Genomic DNA, 18,372 nt, shown 5'->3' on the forward strand with positions numbered 1-18,372 from the left:
TTTTGTTTTGTTTTGTTTTTGTTTTTTGTTTTTGTTTTTTCCCATGAGTTACTCTTGTTAGGAAGAGGTATGTGAATGTAGACCAAGTTTACATCCTTTTCTAAATAAGAGTGACCTGGAGCACTTGTGAGCATGCCCTCATTAGCCTTTCATAGGTGAGAAAGCAGGTCAGCTCACTCATCTTGCATTTCCCTTGAGGAAGATGGCATTTGAGGACCAATCCTCTAAAAGCATTTGACATGGAACTTGCGAATTTAACAGCACAACAAAAAGTTAATTTATTCAGAATATTTCATTTTGAGCAATTTTCATATGACACTATTACAGGTCAGCACTACTCTATTGAAATACAGCCAATTAGAATATCTGAGGCTTCATCTCACATTTGATACAGCATCACGAGAAAGTCTCTGGGGTTGTTCCCAGGGCACTGAGTTCAACATCATCATACCCAGCGTCCCCTTTCTTCCCCTGGAGCAGCCAGAGGCTCTCTTCTCCTTCCCCAGGATCAGCAGCCTCTCTGGAGAAGTTCAGACAAGAGCCTGAAATAGAAAAGAGAAGTTTGATTAGAACTGAGACACGAGGATGGGACAGAACCCTCTGGTGGAAAGGAGTCAAGCAAGTGCTTATGACAAAGCATCCCTGGGACCCAGGTGTGGGGAGGGAGGCTCAGGCTATTTCACATGAGTCCCAGTGAGGATGGATCCCAGCTGTCCTCTCAGATCCAGTTCATGTGGTCTCCCGGGCCTCAGTGCATGTGGAAATCCTGCATCACAGGAGACCTGTGCTCAGGAGCTCTGGGAGACCTGCTTCCAGGCAACACAGTACAAAGGAGATGCCCAGCAATGGTAAGAATCATAAAAAGGAATCTAAATGTTCTCCTTTCACAGGTGATAGATGCTAATTCACAATAAGAGGGAGATTGGAAACAGGAAAAATCTGAATTCCTCACTCACAACCCAAGTCTGCTCTTAGTTGACTTGACTCCTGTTCCCAAATGTCCACAAATAGTATCACAGGTGCAGCCACAGATATCTCCTCCCAGAAACTACACAGGCCCTCAGATGGAGAAATACTCTTTTCTAGAGAATGAGTATCTTTTGCAGCTACTGAAATATCAGTTTATTGTGATCCACACAGTCAAAGGCTTTGGCATAGTTATAAAGCAGAAACATATGTTTCTCTGGAACTCTCTTGCTTTTTTTGGCAATTTGATCTCTAGTTCCTTTGCCTTTTATAAAACCAGCTTGAACATCTGGAAGTTCACAGTTTACATATTGCTGAAGCCTGGCTTGAAGAATTTTGAGCGTTACTTTACTAGCGTGTGAGATGAGTGCAATTTGTGGTAGTTTGAGCATTCTTTGGCATTGCCTATCTTTGGGATTGGAATGAAAACTGACCTTTTCCAGTTGTGGGTCCACTGCTAAATTTTCCAAATTTGCTGGCATATTGAGTGCAGCACTTTCACAGCATCATCTTTTAGGATTTGAAAGAAATCAACTGGCATTCATCACCTCCACTAGCTTTGTTCGTAGTGATGCTTCCTAAGGCCCACTTGACTTCACATTCCAGGATATCTAGCTCTAGGTTAGTGATCACACCATCGTGATTATCTGGGTCATGAAGATTTTTTTGTCTAGTTCTTCTGTGTATTTTTGCCACCTCTTCTTAATATCTTCCACTTTTGCTAGGTCCATAACAATTCTGTCCTTTATTGTACCCATCTTTTCATGAAATATTCCCTTGGTAACTGTAATTTTCTTGACGAGATCTCTAGTCTTTCCCATTCCATTGTTTTCCTTTGTTTCTTTGCATTGATCAGTGAGGAAGGCTTTCAAATCTCTCCTTGCTATTCTTTGGAACTCTGTATTCAAATGGATATGTCTTTCCTTTTCTCCTTTGGTTTCACTTGTCATCTTTTCTCAGCTATCTGTAAGGCCTCCTCATGTCTGAGGAGGCCTCTGAGGAAAACCATTTGCCTTTTGCATTTCTTTTTCTTGAGGATGGTCTTGATCCCTGCCTCCTGTACAATGTCACGAACCTCTGTCCATAATTCATCAGGAACTCTGCCTATCAGACTTAATCCCCTGAATCTATTTGTCACTTCTACTGTATAATCATAAGGAATTTGATTTAGGTCATACCTGAATGGTCTAGTGGGTTTCTCTACTTTCTTCAATTTAAGTCTGAATTTGGCAATAAGGAGTTCATGATCTGAGCCACAGTCAGCTCCTGGTCTTGTTTTTGCTGACTGTATAGAGCATCTCCATCTTTGGCTGCAAAGAATATAATCAGTCTGATTTCAGTACTGACCATCTGATGATGTCCACCTGTAGAGTCCTCTCGTGTTGTTGGAAGAGGGTGTTTGTTACGACCAGTGTGTTCTCTTGGCAAAACTCTATTAGCCTTTGCCTTGCCTCATTTTGTACTCCATGGCCAAATTTGGCTGTTACTCCAGGTATCTCTTGACTTCCTACTTTTGCATTCCAGTCCCTTATAATGAAAAGGACATCTTTTTTAGGTGATAGTTCTAAAAGGTCATGAGAGTCTTCATAGAACGGCAACTTCAGCTTCTTCAGCATTACTGATTCGGCGTAGACCTGGATTACTGTGATATTGAATGGTTTGCCTTCATGTATGCAACAGTGCACAGATATTGTTAAAACACTTGTTCCACCTTGGAATTTGGTTCAGTTCAGTTCACTCACTCAGTCATGCCTGACTCTCTGTGACCCCATGGACTGCAGCACACCAGGTTTCCCTGCCTGTCACCAACTCCTAGAGCTTGCTCAAACTAATATCCATCGAGTCAGTGATGCCATCCAAGCATCTCATCCTCTGTTATCTCCTCCTGCTGCCTTCAATCTTTCCCAGCATCAGGGTCTTTTCTAAGGAGGCACTTCTTCACGTCAGTTGGCCAAGGTATTGGAGCTTCTACTTCAGCTCAGTCCTACAAATGACTATTCAAGATTGATTTCCTTGCCATCCAAGGGTTTCTGAAGAGTCTTCTCCAACACTATAGTTCAAAAGCATCAATTCTTCAGCACTTAGCTTTCTTTTTTTTTTTAATATTATTTTTACTTTATTTTACTTTACAATACTGTATTGGTTTTGCCATACATTGACATGACTCCACCACGGTTGTATTTGAGCTCCCAATTCTGAATCCCCCTCCCACCTCTCACCCCATATCATCTCTCTGGATCATCCCCATGCACCAGCCCCAAGCATCCTGTATCCTGAATCAAACACAGACTGGCACTTCGTTTCTTACATGATAGTATACATGTTTCAATGCCATTTTCCCAAATCATCCCACCCTCTCCCTTTCCCTCAGAGTCCAAAAGTCCGTTCTATACATCTGTGTCTCTTTTGCTATCTCACATACAGGGTCGTCATTGCCATCTTTCTAAATTCCATATATATGTGTCAGTATACTGTATTGGTGTTTTTCGTTCTGGCTTATTTCACTCTGTATAATTGGCTCCAGTTTCATCCATCTCATCAGAACTGATTCAAATGTATTCTTTTTAGTGGCTGAGTAATACTCCATTGTGTATATGTACCACAGCTTTCTTATCCATTCATCTGCTGATGGACATCTAGGTTGTTTCCACATCCTGGCTATTATAAACAGTGCTGCGATGAACATTGGGGTACATGTGTTTCTTTCAATTCTGATTTCCTCGGTGTGTATGCCCATCAGTGGGATTGCTGGGTCATAAGGCATTTCTATTTGCAATTTTTAAGGAATCTCCACACTGTTCTCCATAGTGGCTGTACTAGTTTGCATCCCCACCAAAAGTGTAAGAGGGTTCCCTTTTCTCCACATCCTCTCCAGCATTTATTGCTTGTAGACTTTTGGATCACAGCCATTCTGACTGGTGTGAAATGGTACCTCATTGTGGTCTTGATTTTAAATATGCTCAATTAATTGATAAGTTTCTCTTTCGGCCATGACACAATGCTTGCGGGATCTTAGTTCCTTGGCCAGCGTTGAACCTAGGCCCTAGCAGTGAAAGTGCAGAATCCTAACCTCTGGACCACCAGGAAATTCCGTAATCTGTAAATCTTCATGCCAGTATATCACATATAAAGTGATAAGTTTATGTCACATTACGGAGATTTAAATGCCAAAAGCAGAGTGATTCCTCACTCCTTACAAGGAGTCTGACAGCATTAAATATGGCATATGGTCAAGATGATGCTACCAAAAGTATTAGATTACCTATACTTTGAATCTCTAGGGAGGCTGGGCATTGAGGAGCACAAATTCACTCTTTCCAGACAGAAATATTGCAGGAGATCAGCTGACCCCACTCACCGGTCTGAGAGGACCTCACCCCATCCTCCTTCTCTGGGGGCACTTCCTCCTCACTCCCCTGAGAGGCAGGAGGAGTTCCAGGCACTGGTACTTCTTCAACATCATCATAATTTTCAGCAGGGACATCAGTCCTCTGATCTGGGGGTTCCAAGAGCAGACAAGGGAGTGTATGAACCACAGTAAGTGGGTTGGTCTGGGGAATACGTAAGACACCTTCTGACCCAGAGTTTTGAGTTTCTGAATAGAGGCACCAGTCACTCCTTGTTTCAAAAGACTTTTTTCTCTAAGACCATGGTTCATTTTGATGTGTCCATAAGCCAAAACATGATTTTAATATCCTAATATTTTCTGATGGAAACTACGTATCTCAAAGCAACTCTTCCACCCTTGAGCATTGCTAAAGGACTTTGACAAATTGTGATTTACAGATGTCATTTTTTAACAACATTGCATGCGTGTGGTGATTCTGGACACAGAGAGAACAGCCCTGACGTGAGACATCACAGAACAGCCAGAGAAGGAGAAGGATGAGCCCCATCTGGACACAAGGGATGCCTCTGGTCCATCAAAGGAAAACCATTCCCCTTAAACCTCCTCTGAGGAAAACTCTTCTCCCTAAAGCCCCGCCGAGGCAGGTTCACCTCTATTTCCTGGAGCAGACCTGTAGTCACTTGTCCTCACCATCTCTGGTGTAATACAGCAGTTTAGTCAGTGAGAAATCTGACGGGAAGCCTCATGTGGAGACAAACATCACACAACACACCGGACAACCCGCCCCACAACCACGGGATCTGTGTTAAGGCTGAGAAGGGACAGGCCTGGCTTCTGCAGTGTAGACAGAGGCTGGGAGATCATGGGGCTCTGAGAGGCCATCCTGCCTCTCTGGAGGATCTGTCTCTGTGAACCTGGGGCACACATGCGGTCTGCAGATGCTGAGAAGATGCGCACAGCCAGGGGGTGGTGACAACCAGAGATCCCATGAGGGCAGATGAGACACTCACCTGGGCTGCCCAGACCTTCCTTCTGTGTCAGAACGTAATCGAGCTCCTCATACACGGCTTCAGCAAGAGCATCTTCATAGCTAGATAAGGCTGAGAAATCACCCAGCAGGTCAGAGAAGCTTCCCCAGATACCCCAATCCAGCCAGACCACCTTCATCACCCTGGTGCTCACATGGGGGCTGCCAGGACCTCAGCATCGTCTCCTACCCCGTGAACCATGTCAGCACCTTCTCCCCTTGTCTGACCCTGATTACATCTCAGCACCAACTCTGTCTGGTCTCACAGGAGAGGCCATGACTCATGAGAGTTCACGCCCCAGTCCTAAAACCTCTGTCTACTCAGCCCTTAGAGCCCATTATGGAGCACATGGAGTCTGCAACTCAGAACAGTACCTGGCCCAGGTCCCCTCCTCATACCTGCCCCATCTCCTGCCTGCACATACTCTCCCTGGTCCCCAGGTCCCCATGAAGCCCACCTCTGCGCTCTGCTCTCCATCGGAGCAGCTGAGTCACCAGGATAATGAGGACCAGGAAGAGAAGGGCTCCCAGGATGAGGCAGAGGACCCCAGGCAGGGAGAAGATGCCAGGGAAAGAATTTGAGGTTGTTCTGGTCCCTAAGAAGAACAGGAAAAAGGGCTGGAGACAACTAGGGCACAGAGAAATCTCCTGCGTCAGCATTTTCAGGAACTCTGGACAGTGGCGTCTCAGCCTCAGACAGTGTCAGGGCTCCCCCAGGTCTCATCCTGAGACAAGTCAACTCCACTCTGGCCAGTGTGGCCCTGAGGCAGAGCTGGGGATTGTCAGGGAGCTGCCCGCCGAGAGCCTCTAAGGACCCAGCTCATCTCCTCTCCTTGGGCTTCAGGAGACAGAGCATCAAATATCCAGGGACCTGCACCTCACTGATGAGGAGCAACACTCAAGGGCAAGTGATGGTTCTTTAGATTCTCCAACATGGGAACCAGACTTCCTTGGCCCTGGGCATGAGAACATTTGACTGGACATCAGGGCAGGGGATTGCCCCAGTGTAATGCTCTGGCTCCTCCCCAACAGCCACGGCTCCTCAGACTCTTTCCTCTTCTGAGCTGTCAGAGAGCCCACAGTCAGGTCCCCAGTATTTGAGTATTCTCCCCTGCCCATGGATGGATCACAGTACCTGCTGTAGTCATGGGCAATGTTGTCCTTACACCTAAAGAGAAAAACAGCAGTGTGGGGAAGAAGAATTGGCCAGAATGCAGGGCAAAACTTTTCCCTCCTGAGCCTGAAATCACCTCTCAGTCTCCACAACATCAGTGTCTAGTCTTCCCAGCTCCCCTGTCCTAGATGAGAGCCCCAGCACCCAGGATGTCTGAACATAAACTCCCCACCACACCCGGCCCAGCCCACTGCCGCCGCTCTGCCCCAGCTCACCCAGGGTGGACGCCGAGGCCCTCACTCACCAGAGCACCTCACACCAGCATCCTCCTCGTGCTTGCAGTCGCTCTGCCCCCAGGGCTCCGCAGCACAGTCCCACAGGGAGGACTCCCGGCCCCCGCACCGCACCTCGTCCAGCCAGATGCTCCCATTTCCAGGGCCGAATGTTGCGGCCCGCACAGCTTCCAGGGCCTGGCCACAGTCCAGCTGCTGGCACACCACCTCGGCCTCTGCCAGGCTCCAGGAGTCATCACACACGGTGCCCCAGGAGCCACTGTGCCAGACCTCCACCCGCCCTGAGCACTCGCTGTCTCCTCCCCTGAGCCGGAGCTTCTCTGTCTGAAAAGGCAGCAGCCCCTCCTGTGACTCCCCTGGTGGGAGGAAGGAGCCCTAGGAGCCACAGGGGAGGGGGCGGGGCTGACATACCTGTGCAGGGGGCAGCAGTTGGACAGCTCTTGGGTCTTCTTCCTGCACCCAACAGGGAAACAGTGGATCAGGAACAGTTGAGGGTGGTCCTGTCCCCACATAAGATTATCTAAGGTCTGACTCAGTACCAATGACACATGAAAACACAGGCTCATTATCTCCTGGGCTGAAACATTCACTGCATCTCATCACCAGCTGAAATTACTTTAAATATTTACTTGTTTATCAGCTTATCAGTTTTACACCCCACAGCAAATATAAACACAGACATCTACGAATTTACACACTCTTCTGAATGAAAGTTCCATTAGAAGAAGGACCTTGTATATCTTATATGTGCCGTGTTTCTGCTATTAGGACAGTGCCTGCACATTGTATGTACTCATTCAACAAATATCTATGGAAAATCTTTTCTAAATACTTACATAGGGGCTTTATAAATATTTATTAAATGAATGGACAACATTCAGTGAAATAAAATTTCTTTTTTTTAATTCATACTAATCAGTGAAATAGTAATCCAAATATAAATTAGTGGTAACAATCTATGATAATAGTTCACATTAAAAATTATCAGTCCAGAAGCACAGGGTCAATTTATATTCAAATCTCATGTACATAATTTTAATGGAAAATTATTAGAGAGATTATAAACTACTCTGACCTATTATTCAGTGTGACAGTGGGAAGTGAAGACTACTTGTTGTGAAAGGAAACTCTTTTTTCTAAAATTTTTAATTGGAAGATAACTGCTCCACAATTTAGTGTTGGTTATGTGTGTGTGTGTGTGTGTGTTAGTCACTCAGTCGTGTCCAACTCTTTGTGACCCTGTGGACTGCAGCCCACCAGGCTCCTCTGTCCATAGGATTTTCCAGACAAACATACTGGAGTGGATTGCTATTCACTTCTCCACTGGATCTTCCCTACCCAGGGATCAAACCCAGGTCTCCTGCACTGCAGGCAGTTTCTTTGCTGTCTGAGCCACCAGAAAAGCCTGTAGCGTTGGTTAGGAATCTCTTAAAAAGGAAATATACAGGAAAGACTTAGTAGAATTCTGAGAAGACATATGGACACATATATGTACACACTGAGTAAGCCAGAAATTTTTGCAATAGTTAAAAAAAGCCTACTGGGAAAAATTTGTATTGAGAAGATGCAGAAATGATAAACAAAAGACTGAAAATATATATAAAAGAATGGAAGCTGACAGAAATAAATATAAATTTTAAAAAACAGAAGGGTAAATAGTACCTGTCATAAAGCATCAATATTTCTATATTCTTTCCAGATCATCCTATCAAAACTCCTACCCACTCTATGCAGAGAACCTCTGAGAAAACGATTGCAAGACCTCTGTGAGCAGGTTGCTCATTTTCATGGTCAAAGACTTTACCACTTCTCAGTTCACAGGGTTTAATTGTAGGAAAAACATCATCAATAAAAGGTCTCATAGTTTAATGCTTCTTTGGCCTTCAAATGAAAAAGACAAAGAGATGAGCAAAGAGAGGCAAGGCAGGGAGTGAGCCTCTGCTTTTGAAGTATCTGATCCCACATTCTTTTAGCTATGGGTTTCAGGCAACATCCAGCATACCATTCAAGATATACCTGAATGGGGTGTGTGTGTGTGTGTGTGTGTGTGTGTGTGTGGAGGGGGAGGGAAGGAGAAAGAGAAACAGAGAGAGAAATGTTGAAGGAATAAGGTGCTATGGTTTAACTATTTGTCGCCCTCACCAACATTTATTTATTTCATTCAAAATTTATTGCTGAAATCTCAATTCCCAATGTAACAGTATTTAGTAGCGGAGCCTTCTCAAACTCTTCCAAAAACAGAAGAAAAGAACACTTCCAAATTCATTTTCTGAAGCCAACATTAGTCTGATACCAAAGCCAGATAAGGACACCATGAGAAAAGAAAATTACGGGCTAACACTCTGATAAATACAGGTGCAAAAATCGTCAACAAAATATTAGAAAACTGAATGTGACAATACACTAAAAGAATCATACACCATAATCAAGTGATGTATGTTCCAAGGATACAAGGATAGTTCAACATTCGCAAGTTAATCAATGTGATACACCAAATAAACAAAATGAAGGTAATAATCATATCCTCAAAGGATGCAGAAAAAGTGTTTGACAAATTCAACATCCACTTACAGTAAAAACTCTTTTACAATTAGGTATAGAAGGACTGCATCTTAACATAATTAAGACCATATGAAAAGTACACAGCTAACATCATACTTGACTGTAAAAAACCAAAAGCTTTTCCTCTGAAATCAGACACAAGACAAAAATGTCTACTCTCCCACTTTTATTCAACTTAGTTTTGGTAGTCCTGTCCAGATCCATCAGGCAATAAAAAGAAAATCAAGATATCCAAATCTGAAAGGAAGAGGCAAAATTGACACTATTTGCTGATTGAAAAGTGAAAGAGTTAGTCACTCAGTAGTGTCTGACTCTTTATGACCCCAAGGACTGCAGCCTGCCAGGCTCCTCTGTCCATTAGGATTCTCCAGGCAAGAATACTGGAATGGGTTACCATTCCTTCCTCCAGGGATCTTCCTGACCTAGGGACTGAACCTGCGTCTCTTGCATTGCAGACAGATTCTTTACTATCAGAGTCATGAGGAAAGAAACCCCCTTACATGATATTATATGTAGAAAACACTAAAGACTTCAGCAAAAATATGAGAACCAATACACTCGGTAAGTTGTAGAAGAAACATCTGTATGCAAAAATCATATGCATTCTTTACACTAACAACAAACTTCTATAAGAGAAACTGAGAAAACAATTCTGTTTACATTTGCATGAAAATGAATAAAATACCTAGGAATAAATTTAACCAAGGAGGTGAAAGACCTGTACACTGAAAACTATAAACACATTGATGAAAGATACTGAAGATGACTCGAATAAATGGAAAGATATTCTGTGCTCATGGATTGGAAGATCTAATATTATTAACATGCCCATACTACCCAAAGCAATCTACAGATTCACTGCAATCCTTACCAAAATTCCAATGGAAACGTTCACAGATACAGAAGAAACAATCCTAAAATTTGCATGGAACCACAAAAGACGCTCAATACCAAAGAAATCTTGAGAAAGAATAACAAAGTTAGAGGTGTCGTGCTTCTTGATTTCAAACTATATTACAAAGCTATATTAATTATAACAGTATGTCATTGGTATAAAAATGAACACAGAGGTCAATGGAACAGAATAGTGAGTCCATAAATAAACCCATCATTTCTATGGTGAATTAATTTTTGAAAAGAAGCCAAGAATATACAGTGGGAAAAGGACAGCGTTGTCAGTAAATGGTATTGGGAAAACTGGCCAGCCACATGCAAAACATGAAACTGGACCACTAGCTCACACCACTCACAAAAATTAACTCAAAATAGATTAAAGACTCGATCACAAGTCCTGAAGCCATAAAATTTCTACAGGAAAACACAGAAAATAAAATCCTTGACATCAGTCTTTGTGATGATTTTTTGGATTTGGCACCAAAAGCAAAGGGAACAAGAGTAAAAACAAGCGGTTGTGATGACATAAGGCTAAAAAGCTTCTGCCCAATTAAGGGAACCATCAACAAAGTGAAAAAGAAACCTATAGAATTGGAGAAAATATTTGTATATTTCTTGTAAGGATAATTATTCAAAATACACAAGGAACTCATACAACTCAGGAGCAAAAAACAAACAATCTGATTATTAAAACATGGACAGAGAACCTGAATAGACATTATTTTTTAAAGAATACATACAACTTGCCAATTGGTATAGGAAAACGTGCTCAACACTATTAATCATCAGAAAATACAAATCAAAACCACAATGCGATATCACCTCAGATCCTCTAGAAAGGCTTTTATCCAAAAGAAGAAATAACAGGAGTTGAGGAGAATGTGAAAAGACAGGAAAGCTTTTGCACAGTTAGAGGGAACGTAAGTTGATGCAGCCCCTATGGAAACAGTATTGAGGTGCATCAAAAATTAAAAATAGAACTGCCACAGATTTAGCAATTTCACTTTGGAGTATTTATCTGAAGGAAACAAAAACACTAACTTGAAAACCCAGTGTTCACTGCAGCAACATACGGTCAGTTGCTAGGTTGTGTCTGACTCTTTGCAACCCCATGGACTGCAGCATGCCAGGCTCCTCTGTCCTTCACTAACTCCCAAAGTTTGCTCAAATTCATATCCACTGAACTGGTGATGCTATCTAACTATGTCATCCTCTGTAGCCCCCTTCTTCTTCTGGCTTCAATATTTCCCAGCATCAGGGTCTTTTCCAATGAGTCAGCTCTTCTCATCAGATGGCCAAAGTATTGGAGCTTCAGCTTCAGCATCAGTCCTTCCAGTGAATATTCAGGGTTGATTTCCTTTAGGATTGATTGGTTTGATCTCCTTTCTGCCCAAAGGATTCTCAATGCAACTGTGGCATCCAAGCACCACAATTCAAAAGAATCAACTCATTTTAGCTTCTTCTATAACCCGGCTCTCACGTCGAGACGACTACTGGAAAAAATACAGCTGTGACCATATGGACCTTTGTCAGCAAAGCGATGTCTCTTTTTAATATCCTGTCTAGGTTTGTCACAGAGGAGTAAGCCTCCTTTAATCTCATGGCTGCAGTCACAGTCAGCAGTGATTTGGGAGTCCAAGAAAAGAAAATCTGTCACTGTTCCCACTTTCTCCACTTTTATTTGCCACGAAGTGCTGATGATCTTAGTTTTTAGAATGTTGAGCTGTAAGCCAGCTTTTTCAGTCTCCTCTTTCACTCTCAATGAGAGGCTCTTTCGTTCTTCTTCACTTTCTGCCATTACAGTTGTATCATCTGTGTATCTGAGGTTGTTGATATTTCTCACAGGAATCTTGATTCCAGCTTGTGACTCATCCAGCCTGGCATTTCCTATGATGTTCTCTGCATATAAGTTAAATAAACAGGGTGACAATATACAGCCTTGACGAACTCTTTTCCCAATGCAGAACCAGTCGGTTGTTTCATGTCCAGTTCCAACTGCTGCTTTTTGATTTGCATACAGGTTTCTCAGGAGGCAGGTAAGGTGCTCTGGTATTCTCATCTCTTTAAGAATTTTTCACGGTTCATTGTGATCCACATGGTCAGTCTTTATGCAGTCAATGGAGCAGATGTTTTTCTGGAATTCTCTGACTTACTCTATGATCCATCAAATGTTGGCAATTTGATCTCTGGTCTCTCTGCCTTTTCTAAACCCAGCTTGTACTTCTCAGAAGTTCTCAGTTCACTTACTGCTGATGCCTAGCTTGAAAGACTTTGAGCATAATCTTACTAGCATGTGAATGAGCACAATTGTGAGGCAGTTTGACCATTCATTGGCATTGCCCTTCTTTGAGATTGAAATGAAAACTGACCTTCTCCAGTCCTGTGGCCACTGATGAATCTTCCAAACTTGCTGACGTATTTACTACAGCACTTTAACTTTAACAGTATTACCTTTTAGTATTTTATAGCAATATATATGAGTCAAACAATGTAAGTCTTCACTGATGAATGGATAAAGAAAATGTAATATAGACTTATATCCACCCATAAAAAAGAAGAAAATCTTGCCAGTTTCAACAACATGGATGGACCTCGAGGGCATTATACTAAGTGAAGCAAATCAGACAGAGAAAGAAAAATACCATAAAATTTTATTTATATGTGTAATATTAAAACAAAAAGCAAGTTCAGAGATGCTAAGTCGTTGGTGGCTGCCAGAAGTGGGGGGTTTGGTGCAAGCAAAGGTAATCAAAAGGTATAAATTTGAATTATAAAATTAATAGGTGAAGAGATATAACATATAGCATGGTGACTATAGTGAATACTATACTGTCTATTTGAAAGATGACAAGACAAAACATCTTAAACATTCTCATCATGTAAGAAAAATATTTAACTATATATATGGATCCATATATAGAGATATAACTAGACTTACTGTAGTGATCATTTATCAATACACACAAACATATAAGCATTTTGTTGTACACAGCAAAAACTATAATGAGTATCAGTTATATCAATTAAAAATTTTAATAAAGCAAGTTTGGAACATGTAGATTAAATTAGCTCCATCCGAACATCATTTTATAAACTCAAGTTAAACCCATCACTTAGATTTTAAGATATCAAATCTCACTAATAACTTCCTACAGAGTTGGGAAAGACACAGAAACAGACATAAGTCACCTGCACAGGAGATGTAGGCTTCCTCCTTTGAAGAGCATGAACTGTATTTCCATGGGCCAGAAGGACACTGCCAGAGAGAGGTATCAGTTTTCCGACACTGAATTAAATCTACCCACCGGGGTCTAGAACCTTCCCTGAGACCAACAGAAGAGTTGAGGGTTCCACTGTCTCCACAGCCAAGCTGTCTGCAGATGATGGACACGGTGATATCATCCATGGGGCTGCGGCAGACACTGCCCCAGGTCCCGTTGTAGAAAACTTCCAGCCACCCAGCACACTGTTGGTCCTCACTGACCATCCTGAGGGCCAGGAACTCTAAGATAGGAAATGAGGAGACAGGACACAGTGAGCACCCCACTCAGTGCTCTGGGTTTTCCTCTCTCCCCAAAATTGTGAACATTCGTCTGTGACCCAGGTGAGGAAGCAAATTCATTAGATGACCAGAGTAAAACTTGTCTCCTTTTCACCTGACTTTGTCCATTTGTGTCTGTCTTTCTAAATACTTCTACCACCATGATGTAGTGGATATGAACTGAGAGGAAGACCAACCTGGACACCCACAGGGAGAGGGAGCTGACTCCTGCTCCCTGACAAAACATCTAAGAGAGTGTATGAAAGGGATGTGATGTGGACAGTGTGGAGGCAGATAGAGTAATGGACCCACAGGTGTCTACATGGAACCTGTGTCTGTGTTTCCTTATCTGGCAAAAGGGACTTTACATATGTGATTAAGGTATGGTCCTTGGGATGGTAAGAGTCACCTGAAATATGGTGGATTAACCACCTGAGCACAGTGTAATCACATTCTTAGACTCACTATCCTTTAAAGTGGAATCCTTTTCCTCATTCTAGTTAAAGGGAGATCTGAATATGGATAATGGTCAGAGAGGTGGAGCGTTGCTGGTCTGATGATGAACAGAAGGGGGTTACAAGTGAAGGAAGGCAGGCGGCTTCTAGAAGCTTGAAAAGACAGGAAATAGATTCTTTCCCAGAGGTTCAGAAGTGACCTGGCCCTGCTGAAACTTTTATCACAGTCCAGTGAGATCCCTGCTGGACATCTAAGCTAGAGAAGTGTAAGGAAACAAATATGTTGTTTTAAAGCACTAACAATGTAGCAGTTTGTTATAGAACAAACAAAAAACTAGCAGAGTGGCTTTAGGACTTCTCTACTCTATGTACCAGAAGGGTGAGCCCTGATTGCAAGAAAAACTGTGAGAAAAGCCTCTGCCAGGAAACACTACCAAGAAGAAAGGACCAGAATCTCAGCTGCTGCAGGAGGCAGTGAAAGCACCTCGTCTTCCCCTCTGCTGGGAAGACAGGCTCCACGGGAGGAAGCCTCCTTCTCTGGTCCTTTCAGCATCTCTCTCTCAGGGCTCAGATCCCCGTCCTCCAGGGCCCCACCCCTCCTCCAGCCTGTGGGCAGTGTGGAGTGCTGACCTGAGCAGATGACCCCCGCGTCCTCCTTGTGTCTGCAGTCGTGCCGCCCCCAGCCCCGGGAAGGGCACCTCCACACCTGGGACTCCTTTCCTGTGCAGTTCAGGTCGTCCAGCCAGATGGGCCCTGATCCTACCCCGAAGTGAGCAGACCCCGTGGCATTGAGGGCTTCTCCACAGCCCAGCTGCCTGCACACCACGCGGGCATCGTCCAGGTCCCAGCCGTCATCACAGATGGTGCCCCAGGAGCCCTGGTCAAGGATCTCCACTCTCCCGGCGCAGGGACCGCCCCCGTCCACCAGGCGGAGCTGCCTGCTGTCTGAGGAGAGAGAAATGGGACAATGGGGCGGTGACCTGGGGAATGAGAAGGGTCTTCTGTCCCGTGGGACCCTCACCTGAGCAGTAGGGGAGGCTCTCCTCTGAGGCCGCAGATCTTGCTGGTTCAGACACAAAGTGGTCGCACTGGGGCAGCACCTGGGTCTGGTTTTCTGAAGAAACAGCGATGATTAGAGGGTTGGGAGGGTTAAAGAACAGAAAAGGCAGTTAAATGAAATAATTTTTAGGAAGGGAGGGAAGTTTGGGGAAAATGGATCCATGTATATGTATGGCCGAGTTCCTGGCTGTTCACCTGAAACTATAACAACATTGTTAATCGGCTATACCCAACACAAAGTAGAAAGTTCAAAAGAAAAAAAAAAGGGGGGGGGGGGCTTAGTGATGGAGCTGAGATGAAAGCTGGAATATACTGGTAAAGTTACCATAATGTTAGTGTTCCCTTTCTCCATGAAGAGCCCTGGTCCTGACAATGGCACGATTCCTGTTTTAAGCCAAGCTTTGCCCTAAGAATGAGTTAAACAAGTTGTTCTATCCTTAATCCACCCCTAAATAGAAGAAGCAAAACAAAGGCCTTTCTGAAGGAGTTGTACACTTATTTATCTACAATGTTTGTGGTTTTAAAAATACTTATATAAACTAAATAGACATTTCTCCAAAGAAGACATACGGATGGCTAACAAACACATGAAAAGATGCTCAACATCACTCATTATTAGAGAAATGCAAATCAAAACCACAATGAGGTACCACTTCACACCAGTCAGAATGGCTGCGATCCAAAAATCTGCAAGCAATACATGCTGGCGAGGGTGTGGAGAAAAGGGAACCCTCCTACACTGTTGGTGGGAATGCAAACTAGTACAGCCACTATGGAGAACAGTGTGGAGATTCCTTAAAAAATTGCAAATAGAACTACCTTATGACCCAGCAATCCCACTTCTGGGCATACACACCGAGGAAACCAGAATTGAAAGAGACACATGTACCCCAATGTTCATCGCAGCACTGTTTATAATAGCCAGGACATGGAAACAACCTAGATGTCCATCAGCAGATGAATGGATAAGAAAGCTGTGGTACATATACACAATGGAGTATTACTCAGCCGTTAAAAAGAATTCATTTGAATCAGTTCTGATGAGATGGATGAAACTGGAGCCGATTATACAGAGTGAAGTAAGCCAGAAAGAAAAACATCAATACAGTATACTAACACATATATATGGAATTTAGGAAGATGGCAATGACGACCCTGTATGCAAGACAGGGAAAGAGACACAGATGTGTATAACGGACTTTTGGACTCAGAGGGAGAGGGAGAGGGTGGGATGATTTGGGAGAATGACATTCTAACATGTATACTATCATGTGAAGTGAATCGCCAGTCTATGTCTGACGCAGGATGCAGCATGCTTGGGGCTGGTGCATGGGGATGACCCAGAAAGATGTTATGGGGAGGGAGGTGGGAGGGGGGTTCATGTTTGGGAATGCATGTAAGAATTAAAGATTTTAAAATTTAAAAAATAAAAAACTAAAAAAAAAAAAAGAATAAAATAGTAGGAAAAATATGTGCAACATATGTAAGTAAGTTGTGAGTATATGCAGAAGGAATAACAATAATGCTCATTTCTAGGGAATATAGTAAATAGACAAAGATATTTGTAAAAACTGCATTTTGCATCACAGCTTATAGTTTACTTTGAAATAAACTATATAAATTCATTTCTAAAAATAAAAATAAAAATACTTATATAAAAGAGATCTCATGGAAAACCAGAGCAAAAAGAAACATTAAACAATTTCCCAGGGTATTTGGCTCTTAAAGTTACCTGACAGAGAATTTATTTTATTTAATTTTATTAATGTTTATTTGAGTATAATTGCTTTACAATGTTGTGGTAGCTTCTGCTGTTCAGCAAATTTAGTAAGTTATACACATACATATGGGCTTCCCAGGTGACTCAGTGGTAAAAATCTGCCTGCCAAACAGGAGACTGGGGTTCCATCCCTGGGTTGGGAAGAGCCTTTGGAGAAAAAAATGGCAATCCACTCCAGTATTCTTGCCTAAGAATTCCTATGGATAAAGGAGCATGGCAGTCCATGAGGTCACAAAAGAGTCAGACACAACTCAGCGACTAAACAACAACAGATATGTCTATCTGTATATATATATATATATATATACAGGTCCCCTCTTTCTTGGATTTACTTCCTATTTAGTCACCACAGAACACTGAGTAGAGTTCCCTGTCTATAAAAAGTTTTTATTTGTCTATTTTTGTGTACATGCATGCTAAGACACTTCAGTCGTGTCTGACTCTGTGACACTATGGATTGTAGCCCATCAGCCTCCATGTCTATGGTATTCTCCAAGCAATATCTATTTTGTTCTTAGTATCAATAGTGTAGGCCTTCTGAGTCTGGTGGCTCAGACAGTAAAGAATCCGCCTGCAATGTGGGAGACCTGGCTTTGAACCTTGAGTTGGAATGTCCCCTGGAGGAAGGCATGGCAACCCACAGTAGTTGTACCAATTTACATACTCATATGTAGGAGGATTCCCTTTCTGCACATCCTCTCCAGCATTTATTTGTGAATTTTTTTAATGATAGACATTCTAACTGGTGTGAAGTATTACCTGCCTATAGTTTTGACTTCCATCTCTCTAATTATTAGTGATGTATTTGTTAGCCATCTGTATGTCTGGAAAAAAATGTCTATTTAGGTCTTTTCCCCATTTTTTCATTGGATTGTTTGGTTTGTTGATTGAGTTGTCTGTGTATTTTGAAGATTAACCCTTGTTAATTACTTCATTTGCAAATATTTTCTCCCATTCTCAGAGTTGTCTCTTTGTTCTGTTTATGGTTTCCTTTGATATGTGAAAGCTTTTAAGTTTAATTAGATCCTATTTTTTTGTTTTGTTTTTATTTTCTTTAGGAATTTGATCAAAAAAGATCTTGTTGCAACTTATGTCAAACAATGTTCTGCCTATGTTTTCCTCTAAGAGTTTTATAGTCTGACAGAGAATTTAAATAGTCATGATTAAAGTGCACACAGAATTGATTAACACGACGTGCATCTTGGCAGAGAAATGATAACAAAAACAAATGAAAATAGTGTTTATTATTTTTCTCTAATAATAGTGGGGTATGCATGGGATTAAATTTTGAAAAATAGAGACAAACTTACAGAATAAAAGAAAACTGCCTGT

At 42.4% G+C, this 18,372-nt stretch overlaps 1 protein-coding gene across 1 annotated transcript in view; it reads right to left on the reverse strand.

Annotated features, from left to right (window-relative positions):
- Positions 1-253: 253 nt before the first annotated feature.
- LOC114113791 (antigen WC1.1-like) overlaps positions 254-18,372 on the reverse strand; it is a 65,153-nt gene continuing 47,034 nt past the window's right edge. Inside the window, exons 11-20 of the mRNA XM_042247614.2 lie at positions 15,223-15,315; positions 14,832-15,146; positions 13,395-13,709; positions 7,153-7,202; positions 6,761-7,067; positions 6,478-6,510; positions 5,801-5,938; positions 5,326-5,415; positions 4,325-4,462; positions 254-542 (exon numbers count right to left, since the gene is read on the reverse strand). Of these exons, the coding sequence (XP_042103548.1) occupies positions 397-542; positions 4,325-4,462; positions 5,326-5,415; positions 5,801-5,938; positions 6,478-6,510; positions 6,761-7,067; positions 7,153-7,202; positions 13,395-13,709; positions 14,832-15,146; positions 15,223-15,315 (1,625 nt within the window). The 3' untranslated portion in view covers positions 254-396. The remainder of the gene's footprint in view (positions 543-4,324; positions 4,463-5,325; positions 5,416-5,800; positions 5,939-6,477; positions 6,511-6,760; positions 7,068-7,152; positions 7,203-13,394; positions 13,710-14,831; positions 15,147-15,222; positions 15,316-18,372) is intronic.

This window comes from Ovis aries, chromosome 3 (genome assembly GCF_016772045.2).
Source record: "Ovis aries strain OAR_USU_Benz2616 breed Rambouillet chromosome 3, ARS-UI_Ramb_v3.0, whole genome shotgun sequence".
NCBI classification, from domain to species: domain Eukaryota; kingdom Metazoa; phylum Chordata; class Mammalia; order Artiodactyla; family Bovidae; genus Ovis; species Ovis aries.